Below are 18162 nucleotides of genomic sequence, written 5' to 3' on the forward strand. Positions count from 1 at the left end.
ACAAAACCATGCATTGGAGTCCGAATTTCCAGTAGGTGTGAATGATTGTTTGTTTCTGGGTGTATCCAACATTGAAGCTTTAGTGGTGATTGGAGTCTTGGGTATATCAATGATCACAAGCACAATTGATTTGACAGTATTTGTTGTTTCAAACACTCCCTCTTGGCAACTTTGTGGCCAAAAACACATCATTGGTAGTTTTTAAAATCTCACTATACTATTAAACCATGTGTTTGTTGTCATTTCATTTAGAGGAAAAGTAGTAATACATGTTTAGTGTTGCACCTGATTCAGCCATTTTCTCACCGTAGTCACGAGACATTTAGACAGACTTATTGTCATTCAGCTATGCATAAGTGTATGCAGAACAGCACAGCACCCATCCAGTTTTTTCCCCCGTTTTTTTTTGCTTCAAGCTTTTAGCTTAGAATAGACATATGCATAGACAATGTATTATAAACAATGAAATATATTAAATAGCTCGTATTATGCACATATGCGCGTATTTTCTCCATATCTAACAGCACTTTGTTAAAATTATGGCTCCTTCCAGCATTTGTACATGAAGATGTGTGTGATGCCACGCCCACTAGCAGTCACATGACTAGGCACGGAGGCTGTTGTCGCAAAGAAAAGATGGCGTCGGTTTCCGAAATGTACGATGTAGGCTGGGAAGGTAAGGCAACCGATAATTGTCACGGGATCATTATTTGCCAGTATAGAGGTATTCTGTGCTCTGTGTGAGACAGTCGTTTATTTTATACTCTGAAGTGACAACATACTATTGTGGGAAGTAGTTCGCCGCTAGTAATAGCATTGCTAGCGTTAGCATCGTACTTCAAGGTAAATACCTGCCAATTTTATTTGAGTACCGTATTGTTGATTATATGATTGATCGTTCCATTTATATGAGAAATGCACGTTGTAAAAGATAAAAGGCGTTCTCGTTGCACACGGCAGAACTCCTTTTATCTTAGTGGCACGTCAGTCTATCTTTCAGCGACTGTTATTGCTGTCTTTAGCCGTAGCTACAGGATATTGAATATTAGCCAATAATACAATTCCCGTTTTAGTATGTAGTAATAAATTATCTGGCCGAAATGCGGCGTTATCGTTCTGCAAGCTTCCCCAGTTAAAATATTCAAAGTAGTAACCGTTAGACAAACTATTAACATCGAAGTGGATATTTTATTTTTATATTTTATTTTCTTCTCCTCTTTTTTTGTAACTACAAGTGTTTAACAACAGCCTTTATGCTCTGAGGGTTATGGGTAGGATTAGGCTGATAATGCTGATAACAGTTTGAGGGTTAGGCTGGTAATGCCGATAGCTGCCCATCTTTGGTGGCAAAGAACTTCGTAAAATGACACAGAAAAAGTGAAGTGAGGCAGGAACCACCGCAGACCGGCTATTGACAAATGCGAGCTGTTCCACTATCCACTGCCTATTCAATTGTGCGTGTCACAGGCTGTACCTAATCCCTGCACAACATATGAACGAAGTTTGTTTACCAATATACGCCGCTAATTCGAAAGGTTCAATTTATTTTATGTACTGTGTCTACAGAGATGCGAGACAAGTTACGCAAGTGGAGAGAGGATAACTGCAGAAACAGTGAACAAATAGTGGATGTTGGCGAAGAGCTCATCGGTGAACATTCATCTAAACTGGGGGATGACAGTAAGTGCACTGTTGAAAACTAATTGCTCATTGGAAAAAGAGAAAATAATATTTGTATGGATTTACTGAATTAAAGAATGTGTGTAAAAGTGATCTATATATATATATATATAATGTGTAGGTTTTATGAACGAGTTAATTTTTATTTCAAACATGCATAAAGAAAAAAAAGCGCATATACACTATGGCAGCACAGAGCGAGGGCTGAATGATTATGGAAAATAATCAAATTGAGACAACCCCCCTACCCCTCCCCCAAATATTGTGATTGTGAGGACAACATAATTCTGTCACACAAGTACGATATAAACATATTATGCATTATACTGTAAATCAGTAAATGTTTAGATTATAACAATAATGCAAACAAATCTGTGGCTTTACCAACTTTTCATGTTGCATGAAACATGACATATACAGGTCAACTGCACTGAACTTATTGATAAATAAATAGCCAACTATATACATAGTGTACTGTATAGGCAAAATAAAACTACCGGTAAGTTATCTCCAGTCAGTAAAATCACACATGCTAAAGTTAAGGAAAAGCAAAATTATACGTGCTTATATATGACGTAACATTTTCTGATAAAACAAACAAACAAACAAAAAACAGCGCAGGCATTACAAGTGGCGGCACCTCATTAATTAAATGACGAGTATAATGAGCAATCCTAATTTTTTCTGTCTTCATTTTCATTCATGAATAAAATAATTTGAAGTTATTCTGTCAGTTTTAATTTAGCTGCTTTTTGTGATTTAGATTTTTTTCAAGTTACCATTTTAGTAGTGTAATCAAGGTATTTTATGTAAGTATAGCATCGAAGTTCAGATTTTAGTATTGTGACAACACTCCCCTGGAATATGTAATTTGTGGACAGTCCCTAACTTTTACTCGCTCTGGTTTATTGCTTGTTTATTTTTATAAGGGCGTAATTCCCCCTTTTATATCCGCGAGTGTCTTTGTAGTCATTCGAAGCCATGCGATTTCATGCTTGTTTACAGCATGCGTTACATCACGATGATCATGTGATTGTCCAAAAATGGCAGCTACTGTACCTAATGCTAAAATATCCCTAAACAGTACTATAAAATCACAATCACTTCACATAAATTGACCAAAAAAAATTCAGGGAAGAGTTTACATGAACCATTTCACAGAAAAGCTAGTTTGTTTTTAATAAATGGGGTGTACCTTTTAATAAAAATGTTATAGCATTCACAATTACTGTGCTAAATAGACAAACTCAATCTTGAGAAATCACGTAATGTTTAAGTCGATCTCTGACGTGGCTGTAAAACGGCTTTTCTGATTGTCTAGTAGTGCTGCAGGTTAATGGCAGATCGGAATAGTTCACGACACAGTTAAACAGCATTTCCATTCTGTTTGGTCTTTCGGTTTCATGCAAATTGGAATACATGGCTCTATATAAACCATGACTGGAGACATGACAATTTTCTATGAGCGCAACCTCCGTCATTGCTCCACTTTGACTTGTTCGGCAATTTTGTTGGTCAGATGTGACGAAACTATCTCTAAATGTATAGGTGGCATGAAGATTGTTTGTAAAATCCATAAATTAATTGAATAAAATTTAAAGCAGCAGTGTTGAAACCGTGGGAGGAAAATAGCGGCTTGTAGTCTGGAAATCACGGTAGTTGATCAACATTACCAGTGTAACACTATTGCTAGTGTCAGGCTAAGAGTAGCACAGTAGCAAAGCAATAACAACCACACATTTAAAGGCACCTTTCAAAGCATGCAATACCATACAATTCATTCATCATCCAATACTTGTACACCTAACTATCAAATGCGGGATTAAATAATCAAAATATTTTTTTCTAAAAATGCTTGTCATCTTATTTACATCAAAGAAGTGTGGTACAATAATGTTTAGCATTTGGGTTTAGCAGTCTTATTTTTGTATTTATATTTCTGAATTACGCAATTTATATGATTCAAACATCCTGTTACTCCAAGCAGGAGACTGGAAAGGTTGTTAACACAGCCTCTTTTGTTTGTCTCTATTCTGCCCAGTATGGATTATTTATGAGCAGGTGATGATCGCAGCGTTGGACTGCAGTCGGGATGACTTGGCTCTGGTAAGATTTTATGGCACCTCCTTACACACCCAAGACCTTCCAAGGCAATCATTTTTGCTCTTGCAGCCATTCCCACTTGCAGCATCGTCTTTGCCAAATGTGTAAATACAGTTTTTATTTGGCCAAATGGTATTATTTTATCGTTCGGAAAAAATCATTACCAGAGGGTTGGAATAAGAGGGTGTAAGCACATGAGCGAGTGAGTGACCCTAATTTGTAGAGGTCAACTTTTTTTCTTTTTTTCTTCGTGGTTTATTTGCCACCCTGAAGACACATTTCACATTTCCAGTTAGTCTTTATTAGTGAATATTGCTAAGCCTGTCGCGATAAATTCTTCAAACTGTTAAGATAGTCAATAATTATGCCGCTGATGGTGTTATGTAAAAAATACCTAGTTAATCCGTTTTAACAAATTTATTTCAATTGGGCAGAATATTGAACAATTACAGCATATGTACAGTGAGAAAAATAAGTAATGGAACACCCTGCTATTTTGTAAGTTCACTGACTTAGAAATTATGGTAGGGTCTGAAATTTTCCTGATGGGTGCATGTCCACTGTGAGAGTCACAATCTAAAATAAAAAAATTGATTGATGATTTTTAAAGAATTTATTTGTATGTAAGTGCTGGAAATAAGTATTTGAACACGTGAGAAAATAAATGTTAATATTTGGTACAGAAGCTTTTGTTTACAATTACAGAGGTCTTCTGTTTCCTGTAGTTCTTTGCCCATTTCACGCTTGTGGAGAGGTCTACCATTTTGTCCCTGGTGTCTTTTGAAATCGAGGGATTTGCAGACCTTTTTTGCTGCATCTTGGACACATGTTGCATGCTTCAACAATCAGAAGAAAAGTCAATCAACAAGGCTTTCATGGAAGCAGGGCTTAAAGTACTCCGGCACAGCGAAGTAAACAGTTAACATGTGGGGAATATTTGACACGTCTTGCAAAACACCGCCAATGCGGAGAAAAGGCCAACTTCAAAATAAACCTCCCCATACTAAGTAATATGTGGAGCGCAATGCCGATGAACGCTTTTATTTAAAAAAAAATTCCGGATGCGTTTTGGCATTCGCGGCGCAATGGATGACTTGACTCGTCCTGTGGAACGTTGCCGTTGCCTGCCGTTCCTATTGCCGGCGTAAACAATTGCGACCAAAGTCAACAAAACAACTTCGTACAGAAATCACGTTCGATCGCCAATTAAGGGCACTAAAGGAAGACTTAATTACACTGGCATTGTATTGCACGGTGCATATTGCCAGTGTTTTGGGTTTCAACAGTGTTCGCTTGCTAACGGTGATAACGGCTGCAGCTCGAGTCATCGGACTACTTTTCAAATTGATGTGATGATTGCACGCTTGATGCTGACAGCCGGACACAGTTGCCGTTCCTAGAGATCAGTTTAATAAACCGAGCTCACTCAATTGTGCAGCTGACGGTCGGCAAAATCACAAGTGTGGTTCTGACATCACTTTGTCTCACAGACCAAAAACTACTCAACTCGGAATTTCATTTCATACAAAGTGCTGTACATGGAGTAAAAATGATAAAGACAGGTAAAACACAAATAACACCAAATACATTAACAATTATGAGAAGTGAGGTAAATTAATAAGTCAATTAAATTGTGTTTTAAGAGTGGGGAGAGAGGGAGGTTGCCTAATATTTAACGGAAGGTCATTCCAAAATTCATGGGGAGAGATTTGTCAAAAATCTCCCATACTTTCTAGACAGGAATGTAATGTGCTGTTAAGCACATTTTAAGTAAAATTTTTCTTATTATTATTATTTTTTCTTTCAAAAAGAGGTAATGTCATCATCATTGCTCTTTTTTTTTTTAAACCTAAATATTCGATAGCTGCAGCACTAGAGGGGACTGCAACCCGCAGCGCTATACTGTACTATACAAAACATAAATGGATAATGAAAGAGTTGACTTGACACTTGGGGAGGACTGGCTATCGAGAATTTAAAAAAATCATGAGTTTCCCAAATGCCCAGCCCATCCACGACGACAAATCCAATTGCGATTGCTTGATATCGGTCAAACAACGAATCGGCACGTTGGACCTCAACAGCGCTCCTCGGAAAAAGTTCAGGCTCAGGATTATTATTTTTTTTTACTTTAAGCCCTGTGGAAGGCTTGCTATGTAGAAGCCTCTGCTCACAAAAAAAGATCAAAGCTGCCCATCTCAACTTTGCCAGAGAGTACCTGGACAAACCTGAAGCTTTTTGAAAGTCCCTTCTGTGGACAGTTGTCTAAAATTTAACTGTTTGGTTACAACTAAAACAGTCATTTTTGGTGAAAAGTCAAGCATACCAGCAAAATAACCTTCTCCCTACAGTGAAGCAGGGTGGTGAGAATGTTAAGTTCTGGGGCTGGTTTTTCATCATCAGGACCTGGACAACTCCACATAATCCATCATGAATTCAGAGGAATATTGTGAAATCCTGGATCATAACCTGAAGCCGTTCTTTGTGAAGTTACAGCCTGGTAGACGATGGATCATGCAATATGACAAGAATCTAAAGCATTCCAGCAATACAACCAAGGAATGGCTGAAGAACAACAAGATTCATGTTCTGGATGTGCCCAGTTAAAATCCGGACTTAAATTCTTTCAAAATACTGTGGCGGGACCTGAAGTGGGCAGTTTATGCCAGACGCCCATCCAACCTCTCTCAACTGGCTGCATTTTGCAAGAAAGAGTGGCAAAAATTCCCCCAAAGTAGATGTGAAAGACTGATAAATCACTAAAGAAAGTGTTTGGATGAAGTTTTCATTGCAAAAGGAGGTGCAACGTCTGATTAAGTGAGAGGTTCACATACTTTTGCACCCATGAAATCTGAGTATGAATGACAATATTATCATTATTTTTGTTCAAGTCCATTATTTTCAATGTCAGCATTGTAGATTTGGGTATGACTAAACATTTAATAAAGTTGTTTTAATATTTTATACAAAAAAATCTGACCATGCCTGCAGGGTTCACAAATTTATGAGCAGCACTGTATAGTCTGACAGATTGTGAGGTGCACAAGTGTTTCTATACACCTAACAACCTCAAAAAGGTTAGATTAAGTTAGATTAATAAATGGATCGGAGGTAGACTTTTTGAAGGCACAGTAGCAGGTCTTTGAGGGCCAGAATTCTTGCTGATTGGCACGTGTTCAAATACATATTTCCTGCTGTAATATACAAATAAATCTTTTTTAAAAAAGGATTTCCTGAGTTTTTAGTTTAGATTGTGTCTCTCACAGTGAACATGCAAATTTACGGAAAATTTAAGACCCCTCCATCATTTCTAAGTGAGTGAACTTGCAAAATTGTAGGGTGTTCAAATACTTATTTTCTTACTGTATATGTAAAATATTTGTGTTTGTTTACTTTGCTCTTAAGGTTAAAAACAATATAAAAAGAAAGTGATGACAATCAAGAGTGGCCAATGTGAAAACATTAATCATGCTTCTTTTTCTTTTTTTTAACCCCATGCCCCAGCCCTGTGTCAGAGATACTTGAAGTTAAAATTGGAGCTGTAACCTTCTGCTTCTGAGAAACATTAGTCACTATTGATTGAAGTTCTGTGTCCAGCGCAGGACCACATCATGCCTTTTCATTGATGATCAGGAATAGCAAGTTCTCAGTCTTATCAATGTTGTTTTGGGGAGAGAAAAAAAAACAATGACAAAAAGAGGAGGGTTTCAGTCAATTATAACATTTAATTTGCTTGTTCAACAAGTAAAGTTATTAGGGGTGTTAGAAAAAATTGATTCGGCAATATATCGCGATATTACAGCGCGCAATTCTCGAATTGATTTTTATACATAATTTTTTTATGGGAATATTCAACAAAACCTCTTACTTAGGGTTAAGATTCACACATTAAGAATGGAAGAATGTTATATTAATGGTACATTAAGCCTTAATATTTTATTTCAGTGCTGTTCAAACATGAAACAGACTGCAACCAGTTTGTTAAATGCGGTGGCTCAGTTATAAGTCAGAATTTTCAGATAAATAAATACATGTTCATACAAATCTTACAGTGTACATGTACCAGTTTACTGATTAGTATTTTCTAAATTTGAGTAAAATAAATAAATCGCAATAATCAATTTATAGATTTGCATCGGGATTAATCGGTATCGAATCAAATCGTGACCTATGAATCGTGATACGAATCGAATCGCCAGGTACTAGGCAATTCACACCCCTAAAAGTTATAAATAATAAAATTACTCGTTTTACAAAACACAACTTTAAAAATAACCTCCTTCATTGGTTGACTTCGCTGTTAAAGTTGCATTGCAGAGTTTAAAAATGTAGTGTTAGCTAGTGTACGACCAGGGTTGGGATGGAAAGAAAAACAAGATGAGGCCAGCTTCGAGCACTGCAACTTCCAACTCGAGCCAAAAGCGTGACTGAAGCCTCCTTGTCAAGCTCATGTATGGTGAGTGCGAGTATGTGCGCTTGAATAAAGTTTTCTTGGCGTCTGAGTTGGAGTTTGGGCTGTGTTCGAAGATAGCTTCTTGTTCTTTTCAGTTTCCATCTTAATTGTGTCATATGCTAGATAACACTACATGTCTGCAGGGACAAGCATGACATCACCCTCCACCAAGCCACCCCTCAACACTCCCCCAAAATCTTCAACATTCATTGATATCGTAGATTATGTTTTGCTTGTTTTTTCTCCTTGCAGATAAACGTGTTCTTTCGCGTGGTCTTTTCGTAAGTGAATGACGAGAACGCTTGCGTTCATTCGCGACTTGACAGACATGACACTAATTTTGTTTTCTCTGCGCAGTTTTGTGTGTCAATTTTTATTAATGAGGAGCAAATAACAAATTTGGACACGCAAACTGCAATGCCAAGTTGCCAACCTGCTTATTTCAAGCTTTGCATATAAAAAAATCATTTTGGAATGTACTGGAATGTGGACATAGGATAGGACCACTTTATTCTCAGTGAACAAACTGTAAACAGCAGATGACTAATTTAGGACAAGCTTGTCCTGATTTTGGAAACTTACAGCACAAGTTTTCTTTTCCATTTCTTTTTCCTGTAGTTCAAGGTATACATTAACCTGCCGGTACTTGAATTTCGCATACAATTACAGTAAATGTAATTTCCTGACCGTTTTGTTTTAGTTTTTATGTCAAGATATAGCTCTTAAATTTAATTAAAAATAGTCTTCAAAAGACTTTATGTAGAAATCCTTTTATTATGTTTACTGAATAAGCCAACAGTTAGAAGGGACAGCAAGCGCCCAAGTGGGCAACTTGGGTAAAAAATAAAACCGAAGATATATTTTGGCTGGTTTGGATTGGACAGTGTCTTTTGAAAGCAAAATAGGCCAAAATCTCAAAATGGTACTTTTTTTCTTTTGCGCGCACGAATGGAGCATAAAATAGTTCAGTAGATAGAGCCAACTATAATTGGTGTCTCTTGTCTGCCCACATCCTTGCAGACCTGTCTACAGGAACTGAGGAAGCAGTTTCCAGATAGCCACAGAGTGAAGCGATTATCGGGCATGAGGCTGGAAGCTTTAGAAAGGTAAGCATAGAACAACAAAATCTGGAGCAAAAACATCACGTTTGTGAATTGTACCTAAGAAGGTTTAAAATCAGAAACCGTTTAAAGATTTTGAAACAATAGTCTGAGTCTGTATATGTTCGAAAAGGTTTGAGGGTTGGGTGTGTTTATGTTGGATCACTCGGCATTCATTTACTGAATTGGGTAACATGGAGAAAGTTTTGACTTTGGATAGCCCTGAGTTGCAGTTCGGGATTCCCGGGAAGGAAGTGGTCAGATCCCACTGTTATTCTCGGGGTCCCTCAATCTCTGTTTTCGTCTTTCCTGTCCGGTTTTTGTGCTGGTACAAATGAGTGTGTCTTGGCCCAGTAAGTGTTTACGTCACTTCATGTGTTTCCCCTTCTCCCAGTTCTTTATTTTATAAACAAAACTTTAGAGACATTTTGCTTTGTTTTTTTTTGTCAGATTAAGTAACCCCAACACCGTGGCTAATTGGTAGAAAAAAAGGGGTACACTTAAGGAAAGCTTCTAACAATAATTCCAAAACACCCACTGCCCCACCGAATTAGAGGCTTGCATCCTTGTGCCATCTGAAATATTCCAAAGTGTGGCTGAGTAATAAAGTGAGTGTGACAGAGGCAGCCATTCTGGATGTGGGGCTGTTTAGTGCTAATGGAAACCAGAGTTGCTTCTGTCTGCTGTAGTGTGTGCTATGGGACACTAGCCGGGTTTACATGGAGACTTTTTTTTTTTTACAATTGAAATCATACTGAATGAAGAGCTTTTTACTTATGACGTGATCCATTCCAATCTGCCATTTGAGTGCCCCAGTCTGCTAAATCAGATCAGCCAAGTTACAGCCGTGGGACGCCCGGACATTGATAACGTAATTGATCAAGATGGAGTTAATTTGTCATTTAGCACAGTAGCTATGATAGTGTTAATGCTTTTATTAAATAAACATCTTAATAAAAACAAGTTCAAAGTACATTGAAACAAGTTCTTTCCTCGCAGACGAGCTTTTGGTAAGACACTGCGTTTAAAGTGCGGGAACTGCAATGTCGTGACACGTCAAGAAAGAGCATGCGCTAATCGGACGCAGCCTGGCTATTCCGATTGAACTGTTAACATGGCGCTCATTCGGTTTGGCAAAAGGAATATACCACCTTCGTCAATCTGATTGAATGAGCTGTTTATATGGGAGCATTTTCGTTCAGTTTGGCTATTTGGATTTATTTAATTGGAATACATGGCTCCATGTATACCTGGCTACTGATCACTGATCACTGCCTTTGACAGCTAAAATATCAGTGTTTCAGATTTGAAAACATCATTGACATGGTCGTTATGTGCCTGAGAGAATATGACAAGTAGCCTATACTACACATACAGTATTCAGCATAAGTGAATACACCCCAACAGGTTTGTAAGAACACCTTTAGTTTCCTTTCAGAATTAAGATTTTCTTTGGGATACTATACTACTAAATACTCAAATGTGAGCCATTTATTGCAAAGATTTGTTAATTGGTATACACCAAAAAGTAGTTTTTAATTAAATTTATTAAAGAACATTTTGCACAAATAAGTACACCCCAAGAAAAAGACAACAACTTGTTAATTCCAGGCCTAGCACACATGTTGCTATCCATAACAGTCATGAAGGTCATAGAAAATACTATAAGGAGTTGTTTTTGCTGTGGGTTGCATACATTTTTTGCATTAGTTAATTTGATTAAACAGACGATTTTGTAATCTATGCATTCTGTTATCAACTTTATTTTCATGTTGTGAGTTAAGCGCATATTCTACAGAATTCTTTTTTTTCTCAAAATTTTAGAAATTGTTCTTATATTAATTGAGATATTGAATAAAATGTAAAAAGGGGTGTACTCATATGTTACCTTATGTTTTGTTTTGTTTTTTTACCGTATTTTGCTACAGCATAATTTGATATTTAAAACGCATAAACTTGGCTCTCAAGCAATCCTGTTCGCTTCAGTGACCAGTTTTGGTTGCCCAAGTTCACATGTAGTGTGGTGTTATTGGTCAAGACACAGGCATCCAAATAAACAATTTGGCTGCGGATCTAAGCACATTTTAATGCAACAATATGATCTTGTTTAAAGGTGAATCAAACTGACTACAATCAAACGAATAGAATATTCAAAACAAAGGGCTTTATTTTCATGGATTTCATGACTCATTGTGAAATGATACAAGACTCTTACAAGGTTGGCTGTGTAACCAGCAACCTACACTTAAATGAGTGTTTATTTCATCCCTAAGATCGCCACTGATTACTGTACAATACAGCCTTACTGTAATCATAGAAACATGCATGATGTATACAGAAACTTGATCCTCCAAAACTGTTTGATTTCCCCACCACCTAATTTTGCAAGATTAGAATTGAAATTAGAATTGAATTGTGTGAAAACTGAGATTGTATTTTATTTCTCTCTGTAGGTATGATGAGGCCAACAAGCACTATGATGCCATTCTTCAAGACGACCCCACAAATACAGTAAGACAGTAGCTGGGTTTACATGGAGACTTTTTTGTCATTCCGATGTGGTCACCTGTTTCCATGGGACGTGATCCATTCAGATCACCGTTTACATGAATCAGATTAGCCATGTTACAGCCCTGTGACGCGCAGAGATAGATGTAAAACCGCATGATTTATCAACATTGAGTTCATAATGGAGCTGTGTGTTTGGCTCCAAAAGGTTATAAGACTAGCGATTTTTGATGGCAATTGGTTTCTTACATACATCAGATAGGGGGGCTTTAACATACCATTGATAACTAACAACCAGGAAGAAAAAAGCAGTAAGCTATTATGAGCAGTGATAGCTTGGTTTGGCAAGCACTTAACACACGTGATCATGCAGTGAGTGTCATCCGAGAGCAAGACACAAGTTAAAAGTTCTATACTCGTATCGGTAAATGGCGTTTGCCAGTTATTTGTTTGTACTTGCCGATACCGATGTCATCTTTTTAATGCTGTATCAGGGCCCCTCCCAATACCGTATCGTATCGGCACAACACTGCAATAAACCTCAAACTGTTGGGATGCTCCAATCCGCTTTTTTCATTACCGATATCAATACTGACACCTTGGGTTCAGTATCTACAGATACCGATGCAATACCTATCCATACTAAATAATCTTTGCACATGTTTTTTCTTCCAAAATATTCAATGTATTTACACAAAAACTCACAGGATTTTACAGGTTCTTAATGTTTATTGAACATTTATTGGAATGTGATTTTCATTTGCGATTGCAATAGATGTATTAAATAAATGTAATCATTACTTAAGTACACTTTGATTTTCCTACATTCAAGCACAATGTTAATGTTTCAACTGGGCATAATGTTGCAGTGGCCTACAATAATAAATACAAGTGTATATTAGGAATAAAACCTCTACCTAATTTTTAAGAACACTTAAAGTTCACTATATTACTGAATTAAGATGCTGGTGCAAATGGTGATGGATTGACATTTTTTGTGTCTCTGTAGACAGGTATTTAATAATACATGCAACGACAATATTTTGTTATGATCACTGCATTATTACATTCAACTGCAGTTGCAACTTTAGTGCAATGAAGATGACAATCAATTACATTAAGTAAATCAGTGAGTTTATATAATCATTTTACTTTTCAAAATAAAGATTTTTTTTTTAATCCTAGACAATAGACATCCTTTTACATTTCTAACAGAATGTTCTGGGAGGTTATCAGTATATTTTAAAAAGTTACATGGAAACTTAAACAAGTAAATACCATAACTCTATATTTTTCTACAATAATTTCCCCCCCAACATTTAAAAATACTTGAAATCTTAAACGTTCCCATTTCTTTGTTTTAATGTTGAACAAAAACAAATGGGAATGGTAAACTATTTTTACCCAAGTACCACCCTATTGAGCACAGGCTATCACCCAGTACTAGGGTTGGAATGGGGAAAAAAAGACAGCTGGTCCTCTGTTTAAGGGTGTTAACCGCAGACTGTTTCCCACCATCCTTTCCCTTTGTGACTGGGTGTAGTGATAAAGGGTGGTGCAGAGATTAGCTTTATCATTTAGTCAACTATCTTGGGGCAAGGACTATCGCAAGCACTTTCTCCTGCAGGTTCAGGAGTCTGCTGGGGATGGGCCTGAGAAGTGACGGAAATTTGGTGACCACAAGGAAGACTTGCAAAGCATGCCAGCATCCAAAGCAGAGATTGGAAAGTGAGCTGTTGTAATTACAGGCTATGGAGTAGATGTGGTACCCATTAACCAAAATTGTTGAATCAACAAAAATTGCTCAAGGTTTTTGTTTCTTTTTACCAGGACAGTATCCAAATCCTTAAAAAAAGACTCTTATCCATTCCATTGCTTTTTGTCTCGCATCACCCACAGTCGTGTTGTCACGAAACAAACATTTTGACTTTGATACTATACCTGCATAAAATACCTCAATCAGGGATGTGATTTTTCCGCTAAGTCGCGGAATTCCGCTTTTTTTATCTCCAAAAATAAAATGTTACAATTTTTTAAGTGGTAAAAAATCCTATTTCGTCTCTCTACTAACTGAAATGAAACGGATCTTGCGATTGGCGGAAGTCTCCGTGTTGACCAATAAACGTGCTTGTTATAAAGGCATAGGAGTATGCCATTGTTTGTTGACCAATAAACGCGCTTGTTATAAAGGCATAGGAGTATGCCATTGTTCATTTCTCACACGTTTTTGCCGGGTGTTTAAAGAAATATGTCCGTGATCGAACGCAAAGATGCTCCGCGAGTTAAGGAAATTGACAAGATCGTAAAAAACAAGTTTCGATGGGACTGGTTAGAGAAGGATATATCTACAAATGTTGGAAAGAAGACTGTGACGAATTTGTTCAGTGACTTTATTTGGAAGATCGATCGTGCCGGGAAAGAGCTTTGCATTTGGTGCCATGATACCATTGACTATGGTGGGAGAGGTTTCAAAGCTCTTGAAAGTCACGCAAAGAGCAAAAAACACGTGAAAGAACTCCAGTCAAGAACAACAAATTATTCCATCGCTGGAAGTTTCGGTGCCCAAACGAAAACTCCAAAACTTTACGGCCTCCATCCCTTATTGACATCACAATCGGAAGCGGTAATAGAGAGACGTGATCCACCCCAACAACCTGTACCAGTTGCTGATAGAGTCGTGAATTTTGAGGTCGGTGGTAAACTTTTCAAATGAATCAAAATCAAATTTTCAAAAATATTACAACGTAATAAAAATGGCCATAAATATTTAACATGGTTAATCATTGACACAAACTCAAATGAATGCTGCATGTTTGCACTTTTCAGGTTTCAATATGTTGACTGTCTTGATGTATGCAGTTACAGAGATGATCTTAGTCAATCATGCATTCGACGAATGCATGATTGTGTTTTTACCAGAGCTTGCTGCATGAGGTATTTTATGTTTTTGTTATGCATTATGTATTAAATTAAGAATGATTGATTAAATGATTTATTGCATGGTAAATATATATGATGATATTCTCAGTGATAGTTTTTAAAAGCATAGGCAGTCCAATGTTTTTGAATGTGACTGATTTTGAGTTGACTAAAACTGCAATTTTATATGGGATAGTTCAATATACATTGAAAATTTATGCTGTTGTTTTGTCTATTTCTTTGTCATCTGAGTGCATTGAAAGTACTTAAAAACACGGAAAACCCATGAGCTCTGGACCTAGCTGGGTGCCCGCGGCCCCCAGACCCCCGGCTAAATTTTCAGATAATTTCACTTTGGTCAAATCACATCCCTGCTCAATACCGGTAACCAGAAACAATACCAAGGCAAAAACCTAAAGGGAGGTATAATTAACTTTATATGTATAGTAGGGGTGGGACGATACAGGTAACTTACAATTAGTTACTGAGACGATTTGTGGCCCACTATAACGATATCATCACGATACACATCTACGATATTCGATATAATGTTAGAAATGTTCTCAGCGATATATCATTATATTCAGTGAGTGAGTGACAGGAAACTTGCGGACTGTTCTTCGGCAATAGCGTCTAGACACCAGTTCTTAGACACTGCTTCCGCCTACTTTACCACCATTTAAGCCGGGTTCACACGGCAAGAGAATTAGCCAGATTTTAGCCGTGTGTGGTGTGTTCAGGCTGGTCTCGGCCGCTCGGAAGGTAGATTGGACCGCTCCGATCTCAAATCGGGGATATTCAACATGTTGGATTGTTTTGGCCCGACTTCACATCGTGTGGTGAGCCCCGAGGACAAACGAGCATGCAGACGGTTGATGGTGCCGTGCAGCCAATCAGAAAGCGGGGCGGCGAGGAAGACTGTGGGGAATCCAAAATCAAAACAGTCATCGCATAACCGAAAGTGCTGTTTATAATCCTTTAAACAACGCCTTTTCTTTTTGTCGCTTTTTTCCCTGCTAAAAACATACCAGGAAGTAATCGCAACTGGTCCTCCATGTTTGTTTACTTGAAAGTCATGATTAATCTCGAGAAGTTTTGCGAAATTTCCCATCTAACCAGGAAACATTCATGAATGAAATAGGTTCGTGTGTGATGTGTTGATTGTGCTGTGGGGCTTCACAAACTGTTACTACCCTGATTTTTTTCGCATCACGTGTGGAGTCTCTCAAAGATTTTAAAATCTTGCCGTGTGAACCGGGCTTTAGGAGATTTGCGCCCCAACAAACAGGACATGTTTATTAAGTACTGACAGTGACAGCAACGGGTAACTGTCCTCATCCCAACCCAACCCATCCGTTGTGCACATTGGCTGCAGGGGCCAGAACACGTGGAAAAAAGTAGCAGCTTATAGTCCGGAAAATACAGTAATACTTTGTTTTGATTTATTCAGTAGAGCTCGGAACACTAAACACCTCGGGTTTCAGCTGTTCAAGCTCCTGCCATCTGAAGGTGGTACAGATGCACAAAATCAAGGACCAATAGAGTGAAAACAGATTATTTCCGAGAGCCGCCACCTCTCCGAACTCTCATTATTCCTCAGCCCGTACAATTAATCATTTAAGGAATGTATGCTAACTCAACATCTTGTGCAATACCGTATTTTCACGACCGCAAGGCGCACCATATTAAAAGGCGCATTGTCAGGTACGGGTGCCATTTCTGTATTTAACACACACATAAGGCGCACTATTGGGCGCAGTCACGGTTAAACATAGGCTAGCTCAAAACATATGGTAGCATGCTTTCACTTGCTAGAGTATGTTTTTAAAAAGGCAGTGGAGCAAAACTGAATTTAGTTGTACCTTATTGACAATTTAAACAGTGAGTTTGGTTGTACTTGAAGTAATTTCTGGACTATAAGGCGCACCTGACTACAAGGCGCGCTAGTAGAGGTGTAAATCTCTCCAATCAAACGCATCTCGATACGTGGGGTGCGATCCGATACAAGGACGGTTCGATTTTAAAATGGAACGATTTAGTTCGGTTCAATTCAGTAGGATTACGATTCGATTCGGTGTAGCGGTGCAGCGATTATTTGATTACACAACAATTAGTCAATTGTCAAATTAATTTACAATTATTGTGATACTCCATTAATCATTTGATTGATTTAATATTTTATTTTAAAGTGATCTAAATCTAGTAATTTGCACATTTGCAACCACCTGCTTTTATTTTGGAAAACAGTGAGCAACATGTTTGCATATGTAATGTTCTGGCATGTTACAGACCAAATTAGTACCTATCAGTCTTTTAAAATGCTGTTTTAACATGCATCTGCCTAATAAAATACTACTGTCCTAAGTTGTAACTACTAATGAATATATTTTTCAATGTGCCATCTTACTAAATGTAAACTAATTAACTTTATATCTCAGTTACTTTCTATTACGTTTACTCTTGTGAGACAGTTTCATTTCCTGTACACTACCCATACATGCAGTGAATAAGTTGATATATACTTAATGCAACCAATACTGAAGTTTTGGTTGTTTTATAAAAACATTTTGAGCAGCTGTATCAGCAACATAAAACCGATTTATAACGTCTTGACCGAGCCATCGGCCGGTTCAAGCTATTTTTAGCCTGATTCATTAGTCAGTGTGCCGGTGCACTCGCATCGTTAAACTCAAAACTGGATTTCCAGTTTAAAATCATTTTTTGTTACACCCCTGCGCGCTAGCTAAATTTGGGGAATACTTTAGGTTGTTACACATATACACTATACCTGACTATAAGCTGCAGGTGTTTTAATATTACCGTACCGGGTTCCCGCTACTTTCTTTTCCATAATGAGGGCGCAAATTGTCTTGCTCTCGTTCTCTTCTACTGTATTTGGGCTCACTTGGTTTGTTTTGCTCCTGACGCTCTTTCGCCCCCTTGTGATCTGATGGATAAGCCGCACCTTTGTATTAGCCGCAGGGTCGAATGCAAGTGAAAAAAGTAGCGGCTTATAGTCCAGAAATTACTGTATTTACAAGGTACTTGCGTTACTTTTGATCAAACCTCATCTTCTGATAAAAAGTCCTCATATTCTGTATCTGAAACGAACAGCTGGGCAAGTTCTCCATGAAACACGCCAGGTCCACTCTCGTCATTGTAGTATTGTCAGACAGTCTCGTTACCGTGCGGCTCCTAAGAAATAATACCCGGCTTTTGTGAAAGCTCCAACATTAGCTCAAGCAGACACGCTTAGCCAAAGCTTGCACATCCATTCACAAATTGTGGCGTAACTCACTCTAGTCTAGCAGTTCCATGAAGCGAAAGCAACGTGCACCATGATGTCCTACTGTATCTTATAATATAGGAAACCCCTCCCTGGTTGAGGACTGGCAGGCA

The 18162-nt window shown here is 37.8% G+C and overlaps 1 protein-coding gene across 2 annotated transcripts in view; it reads left to right on the forward strand.

The window, feature by feature from the left end:
• The first annotated feature begins 564 nt into the window (after positions 1–564).
• emc2 (ER membrane protein complex subunit 2) overlaps positions 565–18162 on the forward strand; it is a 53831-nt gene continuing 36233 nt past the window's right edge. For both annotated transcript variants that reach the window (XM_086078607.1, XM_086078608.1), the window contains exons 1-5: positions 565–676; positions 1567–1680; positions 3722–3786; positions 9257–9342; positions 11790–11847. In XM_086078607.1, the coding sequence (XP_085934733.1) occupies positions 601–676; positions 1567–1680; positions 3722–3786; positions 9257–9342; positions 11790–11847 (399 nt within the window). In that variant the 5' untranslated portion in view covers positions 565–600. The remainder of the gene's footprint in view (positions 677–1566; positions 1681–3721; positions 3787–9256; positions 9343–11789; positions 11848–18162) is intronic.

This window comes from Leptonotus elevatus, chromosome 6, assembly GCF_054856555.1.
Source record: "Leptonotus elevatus isolate MCC_2025b chromosome 6, RoL_Lele_1.0, whole genome shotgun sequence".
NCBI classification, from domain to species: domain Eukaryota; kingdom Metazoa; phylum Chordata; class Actinopteri; order Syngnathiformes; family Syngnathidae; genus Leptonotus; species Leptonotus elevatus.